Raw genomic sequence first — 24,837 nt, forward strand, 5'->3', positions numbered from 1 at the left:
TGAGGGTGTCATATATCATGCCAGTTTATTACAGGGGTTTTGTGCAAATAAGGTAAGACTGACTTGGGTCAAAGGTAGCATTCATTTATTCTTTCATTCATTCAGTCAAAAATATAATAAGCAGCTACTTTATTCTAGACCCTGTGTGAAGTACTGGAGATATCATGATTAGTAAGTAGATACAATAACTGCCTCACAGATCTTATATTCATTCATTTATCATTTTATCAATAAAAGTTCTATAAATATAAGCTGGGCACAGTGGCTTGTGCCTATAGTTCCAGTGACTCAGGAAACTGAGGCAAGAGGATCGCTTAAGCCCAAGAGTTCAAGTCCAGCCTGGGCAACAATGAGACCTCACCTCTTAAAAAAAGATAATTCTGCAAATGTGATTAATACTTTCCTGGCGCCAAACACTGTGTGAGGTTGCTGAATATAGAGTGGTAAACAAAATAGACATACATCTTGTTCTCCAGGAACTATCCTTACAACTTATCAGAAAGATAGAACTGAATAAACAACAGTAAGAGAAGAGTGATAAAGGAAGAGTGACAAAGGAAGTACAATATTATGGAGGCAAATAGCGCTATTTAACCTAGAAGGGGTCAGAGAAGTGATGCCTAAGCTGAGAACTTAGTAGGAATAAACCAGATGAGGATGAGACGAAAGAATTTATCAGACAGAAGGCAGACCAGAGTCTGATATCAAGAGTAAGTACTGTGTTATACCAAAGTTATTGAAATTTTGTAAAAAAAAATTAATAAAAAGTAAATTAATAAAAAGTGATGCCTAAGCTGAGAACTTAGTAGGAATAAACCAGATGAGGATGAGACGAAAGAATTTATCAGACAGAAGGCAGACCAGAGTCTGATATCAAGAGTAAGTACTGTGTTATACCAAAGTTATTGAAATTTTGTAAAAAAAAATTAATAAAAAGTAAGCATTGTGGTTTCAAGTAACTAAAAGCAGAGCATAGATTGCAAGGAGGGGTGTTCAGGCTGGAGGGCAAGAGGGGAGGGCAAGAGGGGCCAAATCATGATGATGTATTAAAGAATTATATTTTATCCTAAGAACAAAAGGTAACCATTGCAGGATTTTAAGAAGGAAAGTCAGATTATGTTTTAAAAGGACTGTTTTAGCTGCAGTATGGAGAGAGTCTTAGTCTATTTTGTGGCAAAAGGTTTAAGACTCCTCTGAATACTCTTAATTTAGAGAGAGCTATAGATCCCCTAGGTATCCAAGGAACCTGAGCCACAGAGAGTCTTGAGGCAGCCTGGCATTCACTCTCTGATTTCTATAAGATCCTTTAGAGCAAAGATCTTAAAAAAAAAAATTCCACTATATTTCCAATACCTATAATACTGTCTGCTGAATGAATGAATGAATGAATGAACAAAGGAATTAACAAATGAATGGACTAGACAGATTACTCTCTTTGGGGAACTTAGAATTATTTCCCTGGCTTCAAATTTTTCTGTCTTTTCTTCAGAAATAACATCTTCAAAGAGTTTCTTGTGTTCCTGATTTCCACTCTGTGTTTTCCCTTTGGCTTGTAGCGTATCCCTTACAGCAGTATATTCTGATTCTTCTGTGATGATCATTCTAAGTTCTAGCGTGTTCTCTGCCCTGTTTGTAAATCTTACATTGTCAGCCTTGGTTTGGTTCCTTTATCCTAGTTTTCTCAACTACTCATAGTTGGATCCCTTGACTGTACACCTGCAATTTTTATTCCAGCCCTGCTCATGTGTTGATTTCTATATCCAAGCCAGGATATACAGAGAGATATTTATCATCATCACCTAGTTATACTTGGTTATGCTAAATAGACCCAATATTCTAGAAATGTTTAATGGACTCCTAAATATTTCCCCCATTATGCTTCCATTGAAAAGCAAACTTGGAGTGCTGTGTGTTAAATTAGCATTAAGGTTCGCCATTAATACTTACAGTTCATTTTAAACTTCTGCTTCAGTTTCATGTCTTTAGTTTTAAGATCCACAGTGACTTCTTGAACTCCACCCAGTTTTTTTGCCAAACTCAAGCCAGTGGTTGGTACATTGCTCTTCTACCAAATCCTGCCACCCTTCGTTCTTATGACAGAATTTTGTTGTTTATATCAACTATTAAGCACCTTGAAGTTTGGGGAGATCTAAGCAATAAATAGCATTAATTATTGTTATTAGTAAATACCACTTAGCATGACATATAGACTATCATTAAAGCTTATCAGGAAAATAGACAACTAAATAAGCAACAACAACAAATCATTAAAGGAAGTGTTTGAACAAATAGCAGAAGTACTACAATCTAGAACCACTTAGTGCTATCCCCTGTTCCCCAGCGGGTAGTTCAGTCTAAAATTTTTGGAATCATTGTTGACTTCTCTCCTCTCACACTTTACATCCAGTCTACCAGAAAGTCATGTTTTCTCTGCATTCAAAATACATTCAGAGGTACCTTTTACTATCTGTACTACCACTACCTTGATTGAAGTCATTGTGAATGCAGCTACTATCTAACTAGAGTCCTGCTTCCACCCTTGTTCCCATTCTTATTGGTTCTCAACCACACAATCTCAAATGTTCTGACGTTAAAGCACAGCTCAGATTACATCACTCCTCTCTTGGAAATATCCCCATGACTAGTCATCTCATCTCGAGTATCAAAATCCTTACAACATCCTTCAAGTTTCTTTAAGGTGAAGCCCCATTATCTCTCTGCTTTTTGTTCCTAGTTTTCTACCTCATTTACTCTGTTCTAGCCATACTGGTCTTGCTTTTCAGTGAACAAACCCAGCTCTCTCCCTCTCATGGCCTTTACCCTTGCTGCTTCCTCTCCTTGGAATGCTCTTCCCTGGATATGTACAAGGAAGCTTCCTTACCTCCTTCAGGTCTTTGCTCAAATGTCACCTTTTCAGTGAGGCCTTCCCTGACCATCCTGTTTCTAATTGTAACCCCCACACCACCCCTAATACTTCTTACTCTCTTTTCCATCTTTATTTTTCTCTGTGGCCTATATCTTAGTCTAATACTCTGTATATTATAACCTATTTATTTTTTAAAGTTTCTGTGTATTCTTCCACTAAAAAGGAAGCTTCGTAAGGGCAGAGATTTTTGTCTGTTTACTGCCCCATCCAAGCATGTAGACAGTAACTTGTACAAATAGGCTTTTCAGTAAATATTTGTTGAATAAATAAATGACTCCAATCATAAGGTTATTTATTCTCAAGCAAATTGGCATAAATCTCTTTTTTCCAATCATCAAGACTTAGCTTCCTGAGATATATTCTGTAGTATTTCATTACATATTTTGAGATTTTTGGCTTCTATCTAAATCTACCCATAAATGTTATGGTTTAACTTTATACTTCCACAATCTATCATTTGAAGTGTTTTATTTTTCTTAAGATCTCAAATGTAAAAAGCAATTTATTATAATTACATTGTTAGGTTTTCACTCATTTTTTGAGGTGTCTTACTGTATTTTGGAAGGTTCTGCTACCATATTCTGCATTCCTGGAAGAGTGTATTATTTTCCTAACTCATCTTTCGTAACTTTCCTAGTCCTTGGTACGGTGTTTCATACACAGCAAGTACTCAGTAAAATTATTCATAGAAGACTTATATAAATAAACAAAGTTGAAAAAGTCTATATGTGGCTTTAAAACCTCCAGCATCCCCATTTTTGTATATTATACCCAGAAGAGAAACCTGTGAATGTTTTTTATTCATATATATGAATAAGTATATATTTATTAGTTTATTCATTCGGTGTATATTTATTGAGCTTCTGTTATACGCCAGCCACTGTTCTTAAGTCGTAGAAATACACTAGTGAGAAAACATGAAATTCCTGTGAACAGGAATTACTGCATTTTACTGAAGGAGATAGATAGCAAACAAATAAATATGTTAATATTAGAATTATATCAAAATAATTTGGTCAAAATCTTGAAATTAAAGATTAATGTATGGCCAAGCTTTAAGTTGGGTTATCACCATCACAGAATGAACTTAGGGTATATATCTGAAATTGTATTCAGAAAAATAAAGCTTTTACTATAACAATAGTATTACAAAATGTTGAGTCAAATTTTGCACAGGGAGAGTAATTTCTCAGCAGTAACAGCTGATAAATCCTTCGTATGGCCAACTATCTTGCACATTTGGAATACTAAACAGTACTCTATGGTCTACAGTGATATGCAGTTTTACAGAAGCAATCTTACAAAACATGCTATTTGTACTGCTTGCAGAAGATAAATCTTGGTTCTAGAAATTTGACAACATAGCAACATAATTGGCTTTGAAGATAACAAAATCTTTCCTGAATTTCTATTCTTTCATCACATGCATACCAATTTTAGCAGCTTCCTGGAGTAGAATAAGAGTATGTTTACAGCAGAAAACATGCAGAGAATAAACTCTTATGACAAATTTGGTTTCTTGAAGAATCAGCAAGGTCTAGCGAACAATTTTTCCCTGCAAGTAACCAGTGATTGTTAGTAATATCTCCTATGCTGGTACCCTTACTTGCAAAATATTGTTTCAACGCTTCCCTTGATTTATGAGCCATTTTTTTTGCCATTTAAAGGCTTCTCTTAATCTTGTTTGAACATACGTTATTAATATGTAACGAGAGTTGCTAAATGTCTTGTATGCCATATACTTTGGTTTTTGGTAAAGAAGAAGAAATGATTGACAGTTTTTCTGCTGTTGTCAATAAATCCCACCTATCAAAATTTTTTATTATTTCTGAAGATACAATGGAAGGTTGTGAACAAAACATTGTGTACTTGTGATTCCTAAATCAATCATAGCCTTCAGCACATTTGTTCCACTGTCAATAATTGCATTATGCTTTATTTGCTGATTTTCCATTCTATATTGTCTATCAGCTTTACTTTGTTTTTAGCTATTTGCAACTGGAAATCTCTTCACAAGCAAGGAAAGTAGTGATTGGTTTTATTGTTAATTTATATGTTATCACACTTTAAAAGGACTTTGGGCTATATATTATATTATTTATCTATTTGTCTGTTATACATAATATTGAAGTAGTCTATTGAGTATTTGGCTTAATACTACCAATAATACTAACTTTTGTATACAATAAAAATAATTTAAGAAAATATTTTTTAGTAATATATATTCTAGAAAGAATCTTGAACATAAGATTCATAGCTTAGCAAGCCTCAGAACCCCTTTTACTTCATCTCCTGGAAATTACTGGTAATCTATGTCAGTGATTTTGACAAGTTTTTTTTTAACCTCCATAGATTCAAAACCTCAACAAGAAATTGTTCCTAAATATTATTTTTGATGTCTACAGTTCTGAAATTTGATAAGTGAGAAAATAAATATGTGTACGTAGTTTTTATTTTTTTCTCTCCTTTGTCTTTTATTTTGATGTCTGGATTGAAGATGATTTATGTTGGATATTTTTTAAATATTTGACTTTTTCTCCTTGAGAAATTTTGAGATAACAAAGTTGTTATTCCATTATTATTTGGTCCTCACAAAATGAGAAATATTTCCACGTAACTCTTCCTCTTAAAAGACTCATGGTTAAATAGAACAAAGTAACTTACGATTAAATTTTGTTACATATTATTTAATTTGGAAAATGTCAGTATATTGAATAATTCCACAAAGATCTGGATTTCAGGACTGTCTTGATACATATATTTTTGTATTAGTTAAATTTTTATTAATATTTCTTGACTAAAATGTTTCCAGCTTTTTTGTATTTATCTTGCTATTATAGTCTAATATTTATATTAATTATCAATCTATTTCTTGAACCATAAGTTCTGAAATCTTTAACATAAAATTAACAATTTTTATAATAATTATTCTTTAAATTCTTCTCTTGCTATACTAAACACATAGTAATGATTCAGACTAAGATAATTTCAACCTATAGAGCACATAAGGGGTTTTCATTTAAGTAGCATATAGTGAATATTTTTAAATAAATCTAAATGTCATGCCTTGTTGACATTACTAACATTGTTACACTTATACAAATATTAATGTTATATATTTCCGGGATGTCAGAACAGTGTTAAAGTAAGCATCTGTTTGTTAAGCCTACCAGAAGGTAAAAGGCAAATAACAGATCCTGGCCAAATATTGAAAATGAATTAAACTTTATTTCTAATACATATAAGGATGCTGTAGAGCAAAATGATGTAGATTAAGGAGGCTAGAGACAAGTGGGTTGGGGAAGGTAACACTTTAGTATGAATGGTCAGGGAAAGCCTCTCTTTGGAGGTGATATTTAAACAGAGACTTGAATGAAGTAAGAGAGCAAACCTTAAAATGTATCTGAGGGAAAAACAAATCCAGGCAGAGGGATCAGTAAGTACAGAATCTCTGAGACAGGAACGTGCTTTGCTTGTTCAAGGAATGAAAGTTTTACTGGAAATAAGGTTGAATGGGTGGCCAAGGACCATTATGTATGAGTCCATGTAGGCTTGGTAAGAAATTCAAATTTAGTCTGAGTACATGGGAGGTCAGTAGAAGATTGAGAGCAAAAGAGTAAAAGGTTATTCCGCTGGTATATGAATAAGCTATAGGGAGGAAAAATAGGAGCAGCCTGACCAGTTAAGAGGTTATTGCTTTCAAAAAGCATATAAGTAGCTGCATCTCTTCTAAATACCAAATGAATAAATACATTTTGTACATTCAAATAAATAATGCCAGTAAAATTCACTTTCTGCTTTCAAATATCTTGATGGAATTTAATGACTTCATAAAAATGAACTAGTTGAGGAAATTGTCTTCAAGATTATGGACAGTCACATAAATATTTGAAAGACTATTTTTCATTCTGCAGATGTTTCAGCATTTAGTATATGAAACTATCTTTGTATAGACCTATATTTGCTATTATCTATGGACATTTGGGGCTTCTTTCTATGCCCATCTTAAAGTATGATTTTATTCTGGGATTATCCTTATATATTCTTATTAATCTCTTTTTACTTATGTAGAGATTTGAATATTAATGTGAGTAAACAACTGACTTGCTTTGGAAAAAAAGAGGTTAATTGCAGTAATCCAAGTGAGGTTATGATGGACTAGGGTGGTAGCTGTGTATTATGGACTAGGGTGGTGGCTGTGGAGGTGGAGGCTTCTTAAAGAAGTGGTCATATTTTGATATTAAACTTGTGGATTTGGCTATGGGACATGGGAAAGAGATATCAAACGTGATTTCAAAGTTTGTTTTTTTTTTTTCTGAGATGCAGTCTTGCTCTGTCACTCAGGCTGGGGTGCGGGGGCTTGATCTTGGCTCACTGCAAGCTCCGCCTCCTGGGTTGACGCCATTCTTCTGCCTCAGCCTCCCGAGTAGCTGGGACTACAGGCGCCCGCCACCACGCCTGGCTAATTTTTTGTATTTTTAGTGGAGACGGGGTTTCACCGTGTTAGCCAGGATGGTCTCGATCTCCTGACCTCGTGATCCGCCTGCCTCGGCCTCCCAAAGTGCTGGGATTACAGGCGTGAGCCACCGTGCCCGGCCTTGATTTCAAAGTTTTGACCTAAGCAGTTGGTTAAGTGGTTTAGTGAGTTGAAGGATACTGATAATATGGTAATAGAGCAGAGTTTTGTTGTTGTTGTTGTTGTTGTTTAGTGAGGAGGGGAGTGGTCTTGCAAATTAAAAGTTCTAATTTGAACATGATAAGTTTAGATGCCTTTTAGACATCTTGGTGGAAATGTCAGAGAAGTAATTGGTGAGAAAGCTGCTGGAATTGGAAATAGAAAATTAGCAATTATCAGCATATCAACATAGTGTTTAAAACCATAGGAATGGCCAAGTATTTGGCACTGGTGCACTTCAATATTGAGATGTTTAGAAAAGGAAAAGTTGTCCATCATTAAAACCAAGAAGTAGTAGTTACGTATATAGAAGAAAGCCTGGGAGGCTGTAGTGATCAAGAAGCCCAGAGAATAAAGTGTTTTTAAAGGTCAGAATTATCAACTATGTCAAATGCTGTAAGTGAAGTTAGAGAAAAATCATGTTTGGCAACATGGAAGACATTGGTGATCTTGAGGAGCTGTTTTGTTAAGTTCTAAAGAATGAAAGCCTGGTCATATGAGTTTAAAAAAGAATAAGGGGTGAAGTTGAGACAGCAAATATAGACAGTTTTTTCAGGGAGTTGTGTTATGAAGTAACGCAGATGAATAGAGTGAGACTGACAGGGAGAAGAGCCAAAGGAATTTTTTTGGTTTGGTTTTGTTTTTTAATATAGGGGATTTTTGACCATATCTGTGTTCACTATAAATTTTTAGATTGATGGTACAAGAAAAAGGAAATGATTTTAGGAGTAAAGTTCTTAAAAAGGCAAGAGGAAATAGGGCCCAATGCACATGTGGAAAGATAGGCCTTAAATAGGAGCTTAAACTATTCACAAAATAAGTTATAGTTATAAATTATTATTAATAATTAAGAAGAGACCTATAAGTAGGTGGACATTATAAATTCCTGTTTTGCCACACTAAAAATTAGACACTGTGCTAAAAAGTAATTTTTAATAATCTTGTTTCTCACAGTGGTTCAGGTCCTGCATGAACACTATCAGGGTTTTTAGCCCATGTAACTCAACTCATTTCTCTATTTAGAAAAGTCAGGGAAATGGTAAATAAAAAACAAAGAATGAAATTTTATTACCCGAGATTTTCTCTACAAGGTGATAAAAATATATCACAAAGTTCTACTGAAAAATGGTACTTTTTTATATCAAATATTGAGCCTAGAAACCCAGGTTTATAAGTTTAATTTTAAAAATACCAAATCTATGGATGGAAACTCGTACTCTAATAGGTGGCTATATTAAGGATGGGGAAGAGTAAGATTTCCTTTTTTAACAGTAAGGTAGGGTATATTCTCTTTCTAGACAAGACTATGTCTATTAACTTAATAAAGTTAGGGTAGCAAAATCAACCCAGTGGAGATAGAGCTGTGAGGCCTAAAATCTTCCTCAAATCCTTTGTACAGCTTGAGACTTTTCAGTATGCTACACATTGTGGGAAACCATTAACATAACCCAGTCAAAAAGTGGTTACGACTTTAAAAGTTAGAGTCATTGACTTGAATTTACAGACTTGGAAGAAGCAAGCCTTCCAAGTATCCATCATGCCATTACCACATTCATCGAATTCATAGGAGTTACTTTGTCCCAGAATCTGCATCCATCACTAGACAGCATGGCTAAACTTTGTTCTCTTTGAAAGGTTTATTATAACTAAGTTTTTTAAGGCATTGGAAATGTGTAACATGCTTTAAATTTTATAAGCACTTGGGTTTACTACTAATGTTTTGTTTCTTGTGGGTATCTCATTAATTCGGGTGAAGTTTTTTTGTTTCTTCTCTGTTTTGTTAATTCAAGATTTGAGTTTTGGGGTTTTTTAATGTTTTGTCCAATATTTTTACCAGATATTGTTGACATCCAAATAATAACCAACAAGGTAGGACCCAAAATACTAGGATTTTTTTATGTTATTTTCAATTCTCTGATAAATATTGAAAGAAAAAGGCTTAGTCTTTTAAGATACCTAAGACATAAAGGATGATTAACAAGTGGCAGGTCACTTTTAGCATTTGAAAACTCTTCAGAAATTTTTTCCACCTTATTGGATGCAGGTTCTATGCTTACTATGCCAAGGGTTAAAGGGGGAAGAAAATAATAACTTTCTGTAGAAAAATTAGGATATTAAGTTTAAGGATAATAATAAGCAAATCTGGGGAGGTTGGGGAGGAGCTTACTACATTATCTATAGTGCTTTTTACTGGAATGAATGTGGGTGATCATGGGTGTGTATGTTCTTCCACAATACTGTTTAACAACATCATGTTCTGTGTATAAATTAGTGAGTGGAGAGATTTCCTATTTAACTTAAAACTGTTTCTAAAAAGATACCTCTTCCACAGGAAAATCTTATCCCATTTCTCCGTGGCTCCAGATCTGCTCATTCTGACATTTATATTCTACAAAATGGTTAGAATCTTCAGGGAAATTTAGAATAAGTAAAGGTTAAAATACCAGAAAAACAAAGTCCTAAGTCAAACTATTTCTGTGCCTTAGGAGGGGAAATGCAAATAGTTAAGAAGTGTTATCCAGCCTACAAGGGAACTCAATCCACAGTAGGAGAGGGTAGGGCAGAGAGAGATTTCTTATAGTCAGCTTTCAGCAATATCTTTAAATCTGGAGATAAGAAATGCCAGAAACATCAGAATTTCTTTATAAGTTTATCGTGTTAAAGCCCTTCTCAAAACCAATACTTACCTGTTTCTTGCAAAGTTGTTTGGTTAAGGTTACTTAAAAACATGAACATGGGGACATGAAAATTTAAGTTTCTTAGAAGTTTTACTTTGAAAAACTCTCAGAAAAGCAACACAATGAAGTCATTACTTTAGGAAACTGTTAGCCAAATTCCAGGTATAAAACTGTAGGTATTGATTTAAATTGATCAAAGATTCTTTTTTTTCCTTTGTTTCTTAATTCCCACTAGTAGCATGTAAAGCTGTAGATATAAAGGTAAAATATACAAAAATTTGTTGTGTTAAAACTGGTAGAAATAGGAAAGATGTTTCTGATAAGGTGGCATGTGAACAGAGACCTAAAGGAGGTAAAGGAATAGCCTATGCGGGTAAATGTCTGGTAGAAGAGAGTTTCAGGCAGAGGGAACAGCAAGTGCCATGGCCTGAGGCAAAAAGGATTTTTTGAGAAAGGGCGGCAAATGTGCCTGAAGGAAACCAGACAGAAAAAGGTGTCCAGAGAAGTCAGAAGTTAGGCAGTAAGGGGCAATGGGTTTAGAATTCAGACAGGAGCAGACAGTGCAGGCCTTGTCTGCTATCAAAAGGACACTGACTTCTGTGAGTGAGATGGGATAACTCTGGGCAACTTTTGAAGACTAGACTGTATACGGGAAGGAAGGGCAACAGTTAGGATTTATATTTTTGCTTGCCTTTGGATCTTCAAAATATCTTCCTCAAATTATTTTTAACACATGTATTAATTGTATTTAACTGTTCATGGAAGCTCAGCAATGCCATCTAGTTTTCAAATTGATCCATTGTTTAAAGAATGAGGTTAAGAATTGTCTTACACTCAACCGCATAATCAATAAGCCAAGAGTGTTATTCATACCTAAGTCACATATTGAACTTTATATTAATCAAATCTTCTCTATACATGTGGTAATTATTAAGTTTAGAAATTATTCATTGTCATTGTCATTATTCTTAATTAGAATATTGTTTAATTAAAAAATAATGATCTTACTGAAAGCATGTTAGAGCCATAATTTTACTCATTGAATTCCATTTTGCTCAGCCTAAAACACTGAAATGTTTACCTACAAAATATGGCAATTTATAAGCTAATTTTCTTCTACCTAATACATAATTAGGTAGCATTTTTACAAATTGATAGCTATTTTAAAGTCACCAATTAAAAAGCAAAACTTGTCAGATTGGATAAAACAAGACCCAACTATGATGGCTATAAGGCATCATGGCATTGCACTTTAAATATAAATACACAAATAAGTTAAAAGGAAAATGATAGAAAAAGATGTATCATGCTAACACTAGCCAAAAGAAAGCTGGTGTAGCTATATTAAATATTGAGCAAAATAGGTGTCCCAGCAAAGTTATTAACCAGAGATAACAAAGATGATTTTATAATGATAAAGAGATCAAGTCATCAAAAGAACGTAACAAAACCAAACTTTTACACACCTAATAACAGAGTTTGAAAATAAATGAAGCAAAAAACTGAGAACTGCAAAGAGAAATAGATAAATCCAGAATTAAAGTTGGAGATTTCAACATACGCCTCTCAATAACTGAAAGGATAAATAGATAGCAGATTAGTAAAGATATAAAAGACTTGAGTAACACTATTAGCTAAATTAATATTTATAGAGCATTAACAAAAGCAGAACGCACATTCTTTTCAGGTGCGCACAGGATGTTTACAGTGGTAGATCACATTCTGTGCCATAAAGCTAGTCTAAATAAATCTACAGAATTCAAACCACACAAAGTATGCTTTCTCACAATGGAATTAAGTTAGAAACTCGTAACAAAGATTTATTGAAAATCCTAAAATATTTGGAAATAAAATACATACTTGTAAATAACCCATGGGTCAAAGAAGATATCAAAAATAAAGTTGGAAATTAATCGAATAAAAATTAAAACACAATACATTAAAATGTGGACATGGCACATTGAGAAGAATGATCACTTAAATTACTTATTTGCAGTAAACACTTTTGCCAAGGAACACAGTGCATTAAAACAAAGTAAAATGGCATTAGTTTATAAATGCATTGTCTTTTACATTATAGAATTGCAATTATATGTGAATGAAGATGTTCATTAATAGGCTGTAGGCTAGACAGACCCACTGGAATATTTTGATATTTTTCCCATATTTTTCTATGTATTTAAATAATGTTTTCATAAAATTAGGTTCATACCGTGTATACATTTTTGCATTCTGATAAACAGTTTCCAATGATATTAAATATTTTTCCAATACCAGTTATTGGCTGTGTAATTTTGTAGTGATATGCCATAATTTAATCAGCTAATTTCCTAAACATTTTCCAATGATATTAAATATTTTTCCAAAACCAGTTTTTATTGGCTGTGCAATTTTGTGTGATATGTAGAGATAGGTTTTTAGCCCAACAGAATAGCAGGAGAAATGTAGTGATATGCCATAATTTAATCAGCTAATTTCTAATTATGCTTCTAATTTGTTATAATTTTGAATGAGCAAGCCATGTATAATAATGTCTTGATTATTCCCTTAATTTGCATTCCAAGAAATGAATTACTGAGTAAAAGGGCCTTTTTTTTTTTTTTTTTGAGATGGAGTCTTGTTCTATCACCAGGCTGGAGTGGAGCACAATCTCCGCTCACTGCAACCTCCGCCTCCCAGGTTCAAGCAATTCTCCTGCCTCAGTCTCCCAAGTAGCTGGGGCTACAGGCGCGTGCCACCACGCCTGGCTAATTTTTGTATTTTTAGTAGAGATGGGGTTTCGCCATGTTGGCCAGGATGGTCTTGATCTCTTGACCTCACGATCCCCAAACCTCAGCTTCCCAAAGTGCTGGGATTACAGGCATGAGCCACGGTGCCGGGCCAAGGCTTGTATATTTTTAAAGCTTTGACACATTTTATCACATTGTTTTATCACAGTGTACCAGTATATACTCCTACCAAAATTTTGTCTGTGTTGCAACCCTTAGCAACATTTAGTCATTATCATTTCTCCTGCTATTCTGTTGGGCTAAAAACCTATCTCAGTTTTACATAACTATTGAAGATGATATCTTGTTTCTATAATTATGTAAACAATTTGCCATTTTGTTAATGTTATTAACTCATTTTCATATTTGTGGTAAATGTGTTTTTCCAATTTAGTTTTAATGGTATATATATAGATATAAAATCTTCTATTATATAACCTATATTTCTTTTATCTTTTTAATGAAAGTCCACCATTCTGTAATCAGATGTATAATCTCACCCCTTTTTTTCCTCATGTGAATTTTTTTCCTCCATTTATTTATGGAATAAAATTTTACTCTGAATGGTAAGTAGCACAGTTTTAGGTTAGAATGTGAACTGAAGATTGAATTTTTTTCCAAACAATACTTTTTCCCCAGCATAATTGATTGAATAATGTTTTTATTCCTCAGTGACCTTATAATAGGTTAAATTCTAACAGTTTTACTTGATTATGATCAGAGACTCAGTTTCTTCCTGGTGTGTGGATACGCATTTCATAAATGTTTGCAAAAACTTTAAAGGAATTTTTCCTCCATAAGGTATCACTGATACATTTGAATCACTTAAATTTTTTTTTTTTGATCTCATGCTTTTGGCCCTTTGGGATTTTCATAAAGTTGTTTTCGTGCACATTTAATTTTGTCACAATAATTATATAGATTTAATTCTATATTTAACTGATTTCATTGCTTATAGCCAATAGGATTAGCCTCTGACTTCTCTATCCCTAAAAATATTAGTGTTAATTAATATGTAAAAGATATGGAAAACTTTTTTTTTTAGAAAGAGATACAGACATGTATGTTTTCTGAACTCTCTCCTATGTAAAAATAACTGCTTGTATTACAATTTACTGGTAAGTTACCTAGATAATATTCTAGGATAGCCTTTTACCTTCAAAATTCTGTATATTTTGGTCCATAAAGGAGTGGAACTCTTATGACATACTATTTATTTCTTACATAGTTTTCCACTTACTATCATTTTTCACAGTTATTTTTGTATGTCTCATCTCCTCTAACTAAATAAGCTGTTTGCATTCAGTAAATGCTTCTGAGTAAATGAATGTAATTTGAATTCGTAAATCCTACTACATAATCAACCTTTTAAAAATAAAATATTGCAATGTCATATCACCTTTGAAAATCATTTATGTTATAATAATGGAGGTAAACTAGATAATCTTTATCATTCATTACAGTTTAGAAGTTTTACTGCCTGTGATTCTAAGTGTTTGTGCGTGTATAATATTCGAGAAATTGCCTAGCCCATTTAGCTGTTCAATTCTATTAGCTATTTATTCACTTATTTCCATGTTATATCTGTTATATGCTATTTGAAGAATTATGGGTATATAGTCTCATAGTCACAGAAGGGACTAGAAGTTTTATGTTTAATCTCAAACCTAATCCTTTAAAAGGGGCATAGCCCATAACTTAGAGTGAAGTAAAGAACATTTATGAAAAATATTTGCCAGTTAGTATGCCTACGACTTTCTTCAAAGCCCAATTTATGTGTGCATACTTCTGGTTATTAAAGATAATGCTACTTCTTTATTTTCACGCTTATGAGTATAAATGTGGTTAAGAGAAAAAACTGGGCTTATCGTTTCTGCACTGTGAAGTTTGCTGTTCAAAGATATTATGCATGCTAAAATAATCTTTGTTATTTAAACTTTATCTCATTAAATAACACATTTGCATTAGTCTACCTTTAAGCTTAATAGCTTAACAAGTTATTTTTTCCTTGGATTAATAACATTTTTACTAAAAGAGCTTTCCCTTCTTGACCAATTATATTATTCAAACAAGTGAAAATCTGATTATCAGCCATGTTAGTTTGAACATATATATATATACATATATATATATACGTATATACATATATATATATGTATATATATATATATACACACATTCATTACTGGCAACAACTCTTCAGGACATTTGAATTCAAAATTAATTTTACAGCATTAATGAAATAGTAGTATAGTTGGAAATACTTATTAAATGACTGTTTTAAAATAACTGTTATAAAATAACAGGAATAATTATTAACTATAATAAAGATACAGTTAAGTATAATTCGTTGATTATGTTTAGCTAGCAAAAGAAATTAGCAGATAATTTAATAAAAATTATTTGATAGGGAATAAATATGCTATGTATATTATTATTTAATTGAAAATAGATACTTTATGAAGTGCTATCATTGTAAAGGATATAGCCAAGAGAAATAATTATGCTTCGCTAAGAAGATCTTTTAAAAGTCTTTTCTGTTTACACAAAACATATTCATTGGTAGAGGAACATAGGAACATTTCTGAGTACTATTCAAACGCATTAAGATGTTAATGCAAACACAGCTTTAAAGGTTTTAATTTCTTCTTTTCTAGACCTGGCTAAGAGATGTAAATGCTTGGGTAAATAATAGGGTGTTACAAAACATGAAACACATCCTTTCTATGACAGTAATAAATTAAATGAACACATATTTTTCTAGGCTGTTTATAAATCATGCAAAATGAATTACTGAGTAAATGAGGATTCTGTACATTTTTTTTTTCTTAAATTGCTAACATTTATTGAGCACTTACTAAGTGCAAGAAATGGTGTCAAGCTCAGCACATACATTACTATATCTAATTCTTTTATTTTTTTATATTTTTCCTATTTTCTTTCCTTTTTTTATTATTATTATACTTTTAAGTTTTAGGGTACATGTGCACAATGTGCAGGTTAGTTACATATGTATACATGTGCCATGCTGGTGTGCTGCACCCATTAACTTGCCATTTAGCATTAGGTATATCTCCTAATGCTATCCCTCCCCCCTCCCCCCACCCCACAACAGTCCCCAGAGTGTGATGTTCCCCTTCCTGTGTCCATGTGTTCTCATTGTTCAGTTCCCATCTATGAGTGAGAACATGTGGTGTTTGGTTTTTTGTCCTTGCGATAGTTTACTGAGAATGATTATTTCCAATTTCATCCATGTCCCCACAGAGGACATGAACTCATCCTTTTTTATGGCTGCATAGTATTCCATGGTGTATATATGCCACATTTTCTTAATCCAGTCTATCATTGTTGGATATTTGGGTTGGTTCCAAGCCTTTGCTATTGTGAGTAGTGCCACAATAAACATACGTGTGCATGTGTCTTTATAGCAGCATGATTTATAGTCCTTTGGGTATATACCCAGTAATGGGATGGCTGGGTCAAATGGTATTTCTAGTTCTAGATCCCTGAGGAATCGCCACACTGACTTCCACAATGGTTGAACTAGTTTACAGTCCCACCAACAGTGTAAAAGTGTTCCTATTTCTCCACATCCTCTCCAGCACCTGTTGTTTCCTGACTTTTTAATGATCGCCATTCTAACTGGTGTCAGATGGTATCTCTTTGTGGTTTTGATTTGCATTTCTCTGATGGCCAGTGATGATGAGCATTTTTTCATGTGTGTTTTGGCTACATAAATGTCTTCTTTTGAGAAGTGTCTGTTCATATACTTTGCCCACTTTTTGATGGGGTTGTTTGTTTTTTTCTTGTAAATTAGCTTGAGTTCATTGTAAATTCTGGATATTAGCCCTTTGTCAGATGAGTAGGTTGTGAAAATTTTCTCCCATTTTGTAGGTTGCCTGTTCACTCTGATGGTAGTTTCTTTTGCTGTGCAGAAGCTCTTGAGTTTAATTAGATCCCATTTGTCAATTTTGGCTTTTGTTGCCATTGCTTTTGGTGTTTTAGACATGAAGTCCTTGCCCATGCTTATGTCCTGAGTGGTAATGCCTAGGGTTTCTTCTAGGGTTTTTATGGTTTCAGGTCTAACGTTTAAGTCTTTAATCCATCTTGAATTAATTTTTGTATAAGGTGTAAGGAGGGGATCCAGTTTCAGCTTTCTACATATGGCTAGCCAGTTTTCCCAGCACCATTTATTAAATAGGGAATCCTTTCCCCATTGCTTGTTTTTGTCAGGTTTGTCAAAGATCAGATAGTTGTAGATATGTGGCGTTATTTCTGAGGGCTCTGTTCTGTTCCATTGGTCTATATCTCTGTTTTGGTACCAGTACCATGCTGTTTTGGTTACTGTAGCCTTATAGTATAGTTTGAAGTCAGGTAGCATGATGCCTCCAGTTTTCTTCTTTTGGCTTAGGATTGACTTGGTGATGCGGACTCTTTTTTGGTTCCATATGAACTTTAAGGTAGTTTTTTCCAGTTCTGTGAAGAAAGTCATTGGTAGCTTGATGGGGATGGCATTGAATCTATAAATTACCTTGGGCAGTATGGCCATTTTCACGATATTGATTCTTCCTACCCATGAGCATGGAATGTTCTTCCATTTGTTTGTATCCTTTTATTTCATTGAGCAGTGGTTTGTAGTTCTCCTTGAAGAGGTCCTTCACGTCCCTTGTAAGTTGGATTCCTAAGTATTTTATTTTCTTTGAAGCAATTGTGAATGGGAGTTCACTCATGATTTGGCTCTCTGTTTGTCTGTTGTTGGTGTATAAGAACGCTTGTGATTTTTGTACACTGATTTTGTATCCTGAGACTTTGCTGAAGTTGCTTATCAGCTTAAGGAGATTTTGGGCTGAGACAATGGGGTTTTCTAGATATACAATCATGTCATCTGCAAACAGGGACAATTTGACTTCCTCTTTTCCTAATTGAATACCCATTATTTCCTTCTCCTGCCTAATTGCCCTGGCCAGAACTTCCAACACTATGTTGAATAGGAGTGGTGAGAGAGGGCATCCCTGTCTTGTGCCAGTTTTCAAAGGGAATGCTTCCAGTTTTTGCCCATTCAGTATGATATTGGCTGTGGGTTTGTCATAGATAGCTCTTATTATTTTGAGATATGTCCCATCAATACCTAATTTATTGAGAGTTTTTAGTATGAAGGGTTGTTGATTTTGTCAAAGGCCTTTTCTGCATCTATTGAGATAATCATGTGGTTTTTGTCTTTGGTTGTGTTTATATGCTGGATTACATTTATTGATTTGCGTATATTGAACCAGCCTTGCATCCCAGGGATGAAGCCCACTTGATCATGGTGGATAAGCTTTTTGATGTGCTGCTGGATTCGGTTTGCCAGTATTTTATTGAGGATTTTTGCATCAATGTTCATCAAGGATATTGGTCTAAAATTCTCTTTTTTGGTTGTGTCTCTGCCAGGCTTTGGTATCAGGATGATGCTGGCCTCATAAAATGAGTTAGGGAGGATTCCTTGTTTTTCTATTGATTGGAATAGTTTCAGAAGGAATGGTACCAGCTCCTCCTTGTACCTCTGGTAGAATTCGGCTGTGAATCCATCTGGTCCTGGACTCTTTTTGGTTGGTAAGCTATTGATTATTGTCACAATTTCAGCTCCTGTTATTGGTCTATTCAGAGATTCAACTTCTTCCTGGTTTAGTCTTGGGAGAGTGTATGTGTCGAGGAATTTATCCATTTCTTCTAGATTTTCTAGTTTATTTGCATAGAGAGGTGTTTGTAGTATTCTCTGATGGTAGTTTGTATTTCTGTGGGATCGGTGGTGATATCCCCTTTATCATTTTTTATTGCATCTATTTGATTCTTCTCTCTTTCTTTGTCTTGCTAGCGGTCTATCAATTTTGTTGATCCTTTCAAAAAACCAGCTCCTGGATTCATTAATTTTTTGAAGGGTTGTTTGGCTCTATTTCCTTCAGTTCTGCTCTGATTTTAGTTATTTCTTGCCTTCTGCTAGCTTTTGAATGTGTTTGCTCTTGCTTTTCTAGTTCTTTTAATTGTGATGTTAGGGTGTCAATTTTGGATCTTTCCTGCTTTCTCTTGTGGGCATTTAGTGCTATAAATTTCCCTCTACACACTGCTTTGAATGTGTCCTAGAGAGTCTGGTACGTTGTGTCTTTGTTCTCGTTGGTTTCAAAGAACATATTTATTTCTGCCTTTATTTCGTTACGTACCCAGTAGTCATTCAGGAGCAGGTTGTTCAGTTTCCATGTAGTTGAGTGGTTTTGAGGGAGTTTCTTAATCCTGAGTTCTAGTTTGATTGCACTGTGGTCTGAGAGACAGTTTGTTATAATTTCTGTTCTTTTACATTTGCTGAGGAGACCTTTACTTCCAACTATGTGGTCAATTTTGGAATAGGTGTGGTGTGTTGCTGAAAAAAATGTATATTCTGTTGATTTGGGGTGGAGAGTTCTGTAGATGTCTATTAGGTCCACTTGGTGCAGAGCTGAGTTCAATTCCTGAATATTCTTGTTAACTTTCTGTCTCATTGGTCTGTCTAATATTGACAGTGGGGTGTTAAAGTCTCCCATTATTGTTGTATGGGAGTCTAAGTCTCTTTGTAGGTCTCTCAGGAGTTGCTTTGTGAATCTGGGCGCTCCTGTATTGGGTGCATATATATTTAGGATAGTTAGCTCTTCTTGGTGAATTGATCCCTTTACCATATGTAATGGCCTTCTTTGTCTCTTTTGATCTTTGTTGGTTTAAAGTCTATTTTATCAGAGACTAGGATTGCAACCCCTGCCTTTTTTTGTTTTCCATTTGCTTGGTAGATCTTCCTCCATCCTTTTATTTTGAGCCTATGTGTGTCTCTGCACGTGAGATGGGTTTCCTGAATACAGCACACTGATGGGTCTTGAGTCTTTATCCAATTTGCCAGTCTGTGTCTTTTAATTGGAGCATTTAGTCCATTTACATTTAAAGTTAATATTGTTATGTGTGAATTTGATCCTGTCATTATGATGTTAGCTGGTTATTTTGCTCGTTAGTTGATGCAGTTTCTTCCCAGTCTCAATGGTCTTTACATTTTGCCATGATTTTGCAGTGGCTGGTACCGGTTGTGCCTTTCCATGTTTAGTGCTTCCTTCAGGAGCTCTTTTAGGGCAGGCCTGGTGGTGACAAAATCTCTCAGCATTTGCTTGTCTGTAAAGTATTTTATTTCTCCTTCACTTATGAAGCTTAGTTTGGCAGGATATGAAATTCTGGGTTGAAAATTCTTTTCTTTAAGAATGTTGAATATTGGCCCCCACTCTCTTCTGGCTTGTAGAGTTTCTGCCGAGAGATCCGCTGTTAGTCTGATGGGCTTCCCTTTGTGGGTAACCCAACCTTTCTCTCTGGCTGCCCTTAACATTTTTTCCTTCATTGCAACTTTGGTGAATCTGACAATTATGTGTCTTGGAGTTGCTCTTCTCGAGGAGTATCTTTGTGGTGTTCTCTGTATTTCTTGAATCTGAATGTTGGCCTGCCTTGCTAGATTGGGGAAGTTCTCCTGGATAATATCCTGCACAGTGTTTTCCAACTTGGTTCCATTCTCCCCCTCACTTTCAGGTACACCAATCAGATGCAGATTTGGTCTTTTCACATAGTCCCATATTTCTTGGAGGCTTTGTTCGTTTCTTTTTATTCTTTTTTCTCTAAACTTCCCTTCTCGCTTCATTTCATTCATTTCATCTTCCATCACTGATACTCTTTCTTCCAGTTGGTCGCATCGGCTCCTGAGGCTTCTGCATTCTTCACATAGTTCTCGAGCCTTGGCTGTCAGCTCCATCAGCTCCTTTAAGCACTTCTCTGTATTGGTTATTCTAGTTATACATTCATCTAAAGTTTTTTCAAAGTTTTCAACTTCTTTGCCTTTGGTTTGAATTTCCTCCTGTAGCTCAGAGTAGTTTGATCGTCTGAAGCCTTCTTCTCTCAACTCGTCAAAGTCATTCTCCGTCCAGCTTTGTTCCATTGCTGGTGAGGAACTGTGTTCCTTTGGAGGAGGAGAGGCGCTCTGCTTTTTAGAGTTTCCAGTTTTTCTGCTCTGTTTTTTCCCCATCTTTGTGGTTTTATCTACTTTTGGTCTTTGATGATGGTGTTGTACAGATGGGTTTTTGGTGTGGATGTCCTTTCTGTTTGTTAGTTTTCCTTCTAACAGACGGGACCCTCAGCTGCAGGTCTGTAGGAGTTTGCTAGAGGTCCACTCCAGACCCTGTTTGCCTGGGTATCAGCAGCAGTGTCTGCAGAACCGCAGATTTTCGTGATCTGCAAATGCTGCTGTCTGATCGTTCCTCTGGAAGTTTTGTCTCAGAGGAGTACCCGGCCGTGTGAGGTGTCAGTCTGCCCCTACTGTGGGGTGCCTCCCAGTTAGGCTGCTCGGGGGTCAGGGGTCAGGGACCCACTTGAGGAGGCAGTCTGCCCGTTCTCAGATCTCCAGCTGCATGCTGGGAGAACCACTGCTCTCCTCAAAGCTGTCAGACAGGGACATTTAAGTCTGCAGAGTTTACTGCTGTCTTTTTGTTTGTCTGTGCCCTGCCCCCAGAGGTGGAGCCTACAGAGGCAGGCAGGCCTCCTTGAGCTGTGGTGGGCTCCACCCAGTTCAAGCTTCCGGGCTGCTTTGTTTACTTAAGCAAGCCTGGGAAATGGTGGGCACCCCTCCCCCAGCCTCACTGCTGCCTTGCAGTTTGATCTCAGACTGCTGTGCTAGCAATCAGCGAGACTCTGTGGGCGTAGGACCCTCCGAGCCAGGTGCGGGATATAATCTCCTGGTGCGCCATTTCCTAAGCCCGTCGGAAAAGCGCAGTGTTTGGGTGGGAGTGGCCCGATTTTCCAAGTGCCGTCTGTCACCACTTTCCTTGACCAGGAAAGGGAACTCCCTGACCCTTTGCGCTTCTCGAGTGAGGCAATGCCTCGCCCTGCTTCTCCTGGCGGATGGTCCGCTGCACCCACTGTCCGGCACTCCCTAGTGAGATGAACCCGGTACCTCAGATGGAAATGCAGAAATCACCCATCTTCTGCGTCGCTCACGCTGGGAGCTGTAGACGGGAGCTGTTCCTATTTGGCCATCTGGGATTCTGTACGTTTTTAATCGCTGACATTACTATAGTACCATCTCTGTGCACCAGCTGAACTAATAGCTTACTGATTGATGATTTCTGAATCAGTCTGTCTCTTAAAGGATATCACATGCAGGAAATATTACAGAGAAACAAGTCACTTAAAACTACCTGAGTTTACTTCCTGGTTCCAGCAACTTATTTGACCTTGGGCAAGACCCTTAACCTCACTGGGCCTCCACTTCCTCATTTGTAAAGTGGGGATACTAATAATAACTTGGAGGGTCATGGTAAGTGTAAACTTGGTTAATACATGGAAAGCATATAGTAAGTGTTACATAGACTTTCTGTTGTTTTTGTTATTTGTTCCAAATGACAATTTTTAAAAAATGCTTACGAAATATACTTTATATTGTTATGTATTTCTCCAAATGGAGTATGAGTTGATTATTTAAAAACACCTTTTAACACAAAATTATTTCTTCTTGGACATTGCCCTCCACTGTTGTAAGATGGCAAATTCATCAAATCTGGAACTGGAACCCTTATTCAGTTTGCATTGCCAAGAGAACTTTTTAGTTAGGCCTGGATGCTCAGTATTTCGTCAGCACACTAGAAGTGCTGGCCCAAAATGGGATGCTGTACATTAGGTTAATTTTCACCTTTTGGACTTTTTATTTTGAGCAGATTTTTACCAACAAACAGTTGTGCAAGGAATCAATTATTTAAGATGGATGGATATTATGCTAAATTGCAATGCCAGACTTTACAATGTAAAATGGAAATGTTATATATATATATATTTTCTAGATACCATTTCAGAGCATTTGGAAACTGAATTACTTTCTTATTGAAAATGACTTAAGTCTTTAATTGACTTATCTTTTAAGTGTATGTGTATTTATATGTTCATATTTCCCCCCCTCTAGAACTGGGTAGATAAAGCTGAAAAACAGGCTCTTCTCTCTGAAACGCTCGACCTATCAGAACTTTTCCATCCAGACACATTTCTTAATGCTCTTCGCCAGGAAACTGCAAGGTAATTAAAATGAAATACTTTACCTATTTGTCCCTGAGAGTAATTAATTTTGCTTTATTGACTTCCTATTACACTGCCCTTGATTGTCAAGAAATAAATTTATTATTGAAACACAGTTATGTTATTTTCTTATACTCTAAGTCATACAGTTAACCTTTAGCTTAAAAAAGCATTGCTTTTAATGATGATATGTTTTATTCAAATTTAAAAAGATAAAATGTAACTTTTATAATTTTGATCATTTATCTAAACCTGTGCTGTCCACTATGGTAGCCAGAAGTCACAGGGACCTATGTAAATGAATTAAAAGTAAAAATCAGATTTAAAATTCAGTTTTTCAGTAACTCTAACCACATTTAAAGTGCTCAATATCCGCATGGCTTGTGGCTACCATTTTGGACTGCATGAAAATATTTTTATCTTTGCAGAAAATTCTGCTGGACAGTGCTGACTAGGCTCCTTGGTGGAGAACAGGACTTGATGATTAAGATCAAGCTCCTTTTCTCACCACACTCAGATTATCATATCATATATAATTTTTAATAAGTTGGAATGTAATAAAAGGGACATTACTAAAAATATCCTCAACAAAATTTAGTTGTTTAGTAACTCTCAGGGGTATTTCAATTTGTATTGCTTCAGGATATTATAAACATCAAATTTCAGTTCGGCTAATAAACATTTATTGAACACCCATCGTGTGCCTGCATTTGAGGGTAATGGTCAAAACAGGATTTAAAAATGAAAAAAAGAAAGGCCTTATCCTTAAGGAACTTATAGCATCAAAGAAGAGACTGGCAGTTGTTAACTTTGAAAATTTAGTGTGAACTCTAACATGTTATGCATAGTTTAATGGTATTACTATTTACACATGGTAAATATTTTAATTTTAAATAAATAGGACTATATCTTCAGTTACTCTTCATATTTTAATTCCTAAGGATTATTGATTTGTGACTTTGATGCTTTACCTTTACAGGGCAGTGGGTCGTTCTGTGGATAGCCTTAAATTTGTAGCCTCATGGAAAGGTCGACTGCAAGAAGCAAAGCTACAAATTAAGGTACTAGACTAATTTTAGATCTTGGAATCTCAGCCTTATCACCAACTGATATAAGAGATTCTGAAATTTTGATCTCAAAGTGACCTATCTTTATAGTGTAAGATCAGTAGAGTTAGATTGTATTATCTATGTGAAAAATCAAAATAAGATTTGGCATGAAACAACTTGTAATAGAAAATACAGACTCTTCTTATGCAAACATAAGAATCTTAGGGATACAATATTTGAAAGTGTAACTTTCAGCAGAAATTTTTACAAACCATGCAGTTCTTTTACCTTACCTGTTCTAAAATTGAACCTAATATTTACTGTACAATAAACTACATACAGGTTGAACATCCAAACATCCCTAATCCAAAAATCCAAAACACCCCCAAATCTGAACCTTTTTGATTGCCAATATGATACCACATATTGTCGTATTTTGGTCCACATGGGTGGCCAAGATAGTGACACCTTTGCTTTCTGATGGTTCAGTGTGCGCAGACATTGTTTCATGCACGAAATTCTTTAAAATATTATGTAAAATTACCTTTGGGGTATATGTATAAAATGTATATGAAACATAAGTGAATTTGGTGTTTAGACTTGGGTCCCATCCCCAGGATAGTTCATTTGTGTATGTGCAAATAGT

The 24,837-nt window shown here is 35.2% G+C and overlaps 1 protein-coding gene across 5 annotated transcripts in view; it reads left to right on the forward strand.

Annotated features, from left to right (window-relative positions):
- DYNC2H1 (dynein cytoplasmic 2 heavy chain 1) overlaps window positions 1-24,837 on the forward strand; it is a 360,273-nt gene that overhangs the window by 313,861 nt on the left and 21,575 nt on the right. For all 5 annotated transcript variants that reach the window (XM_054523746.2, XM_054523748.2, XM_054523747.2 and 2 more), the window contains 2 exon segments: window positions 23,033-23,142; window positions 24,122-24,203. In XM_054523746.2, coding sequence (XP_054379721.1) covers window positions 23,033-23,142; window positions 24,122-24,203 — 192 coding nt within the window.

The sequence above is a fragment of the Pongo abelii genome, chromosome 9 (genome assembly GCF_028885655.2).
Source record: "Pongo abelii isolate AG06213 chromosome 9, NHGRI_mPonAbe1-v2.0_pri, whole genome shotgun sequence".
Classification (NCBI taxonomy): Eukaryota; Metazoa; Chordata; class Mammalia; order Primates; family Hominidae; genus Pongo; species Pongo abelii.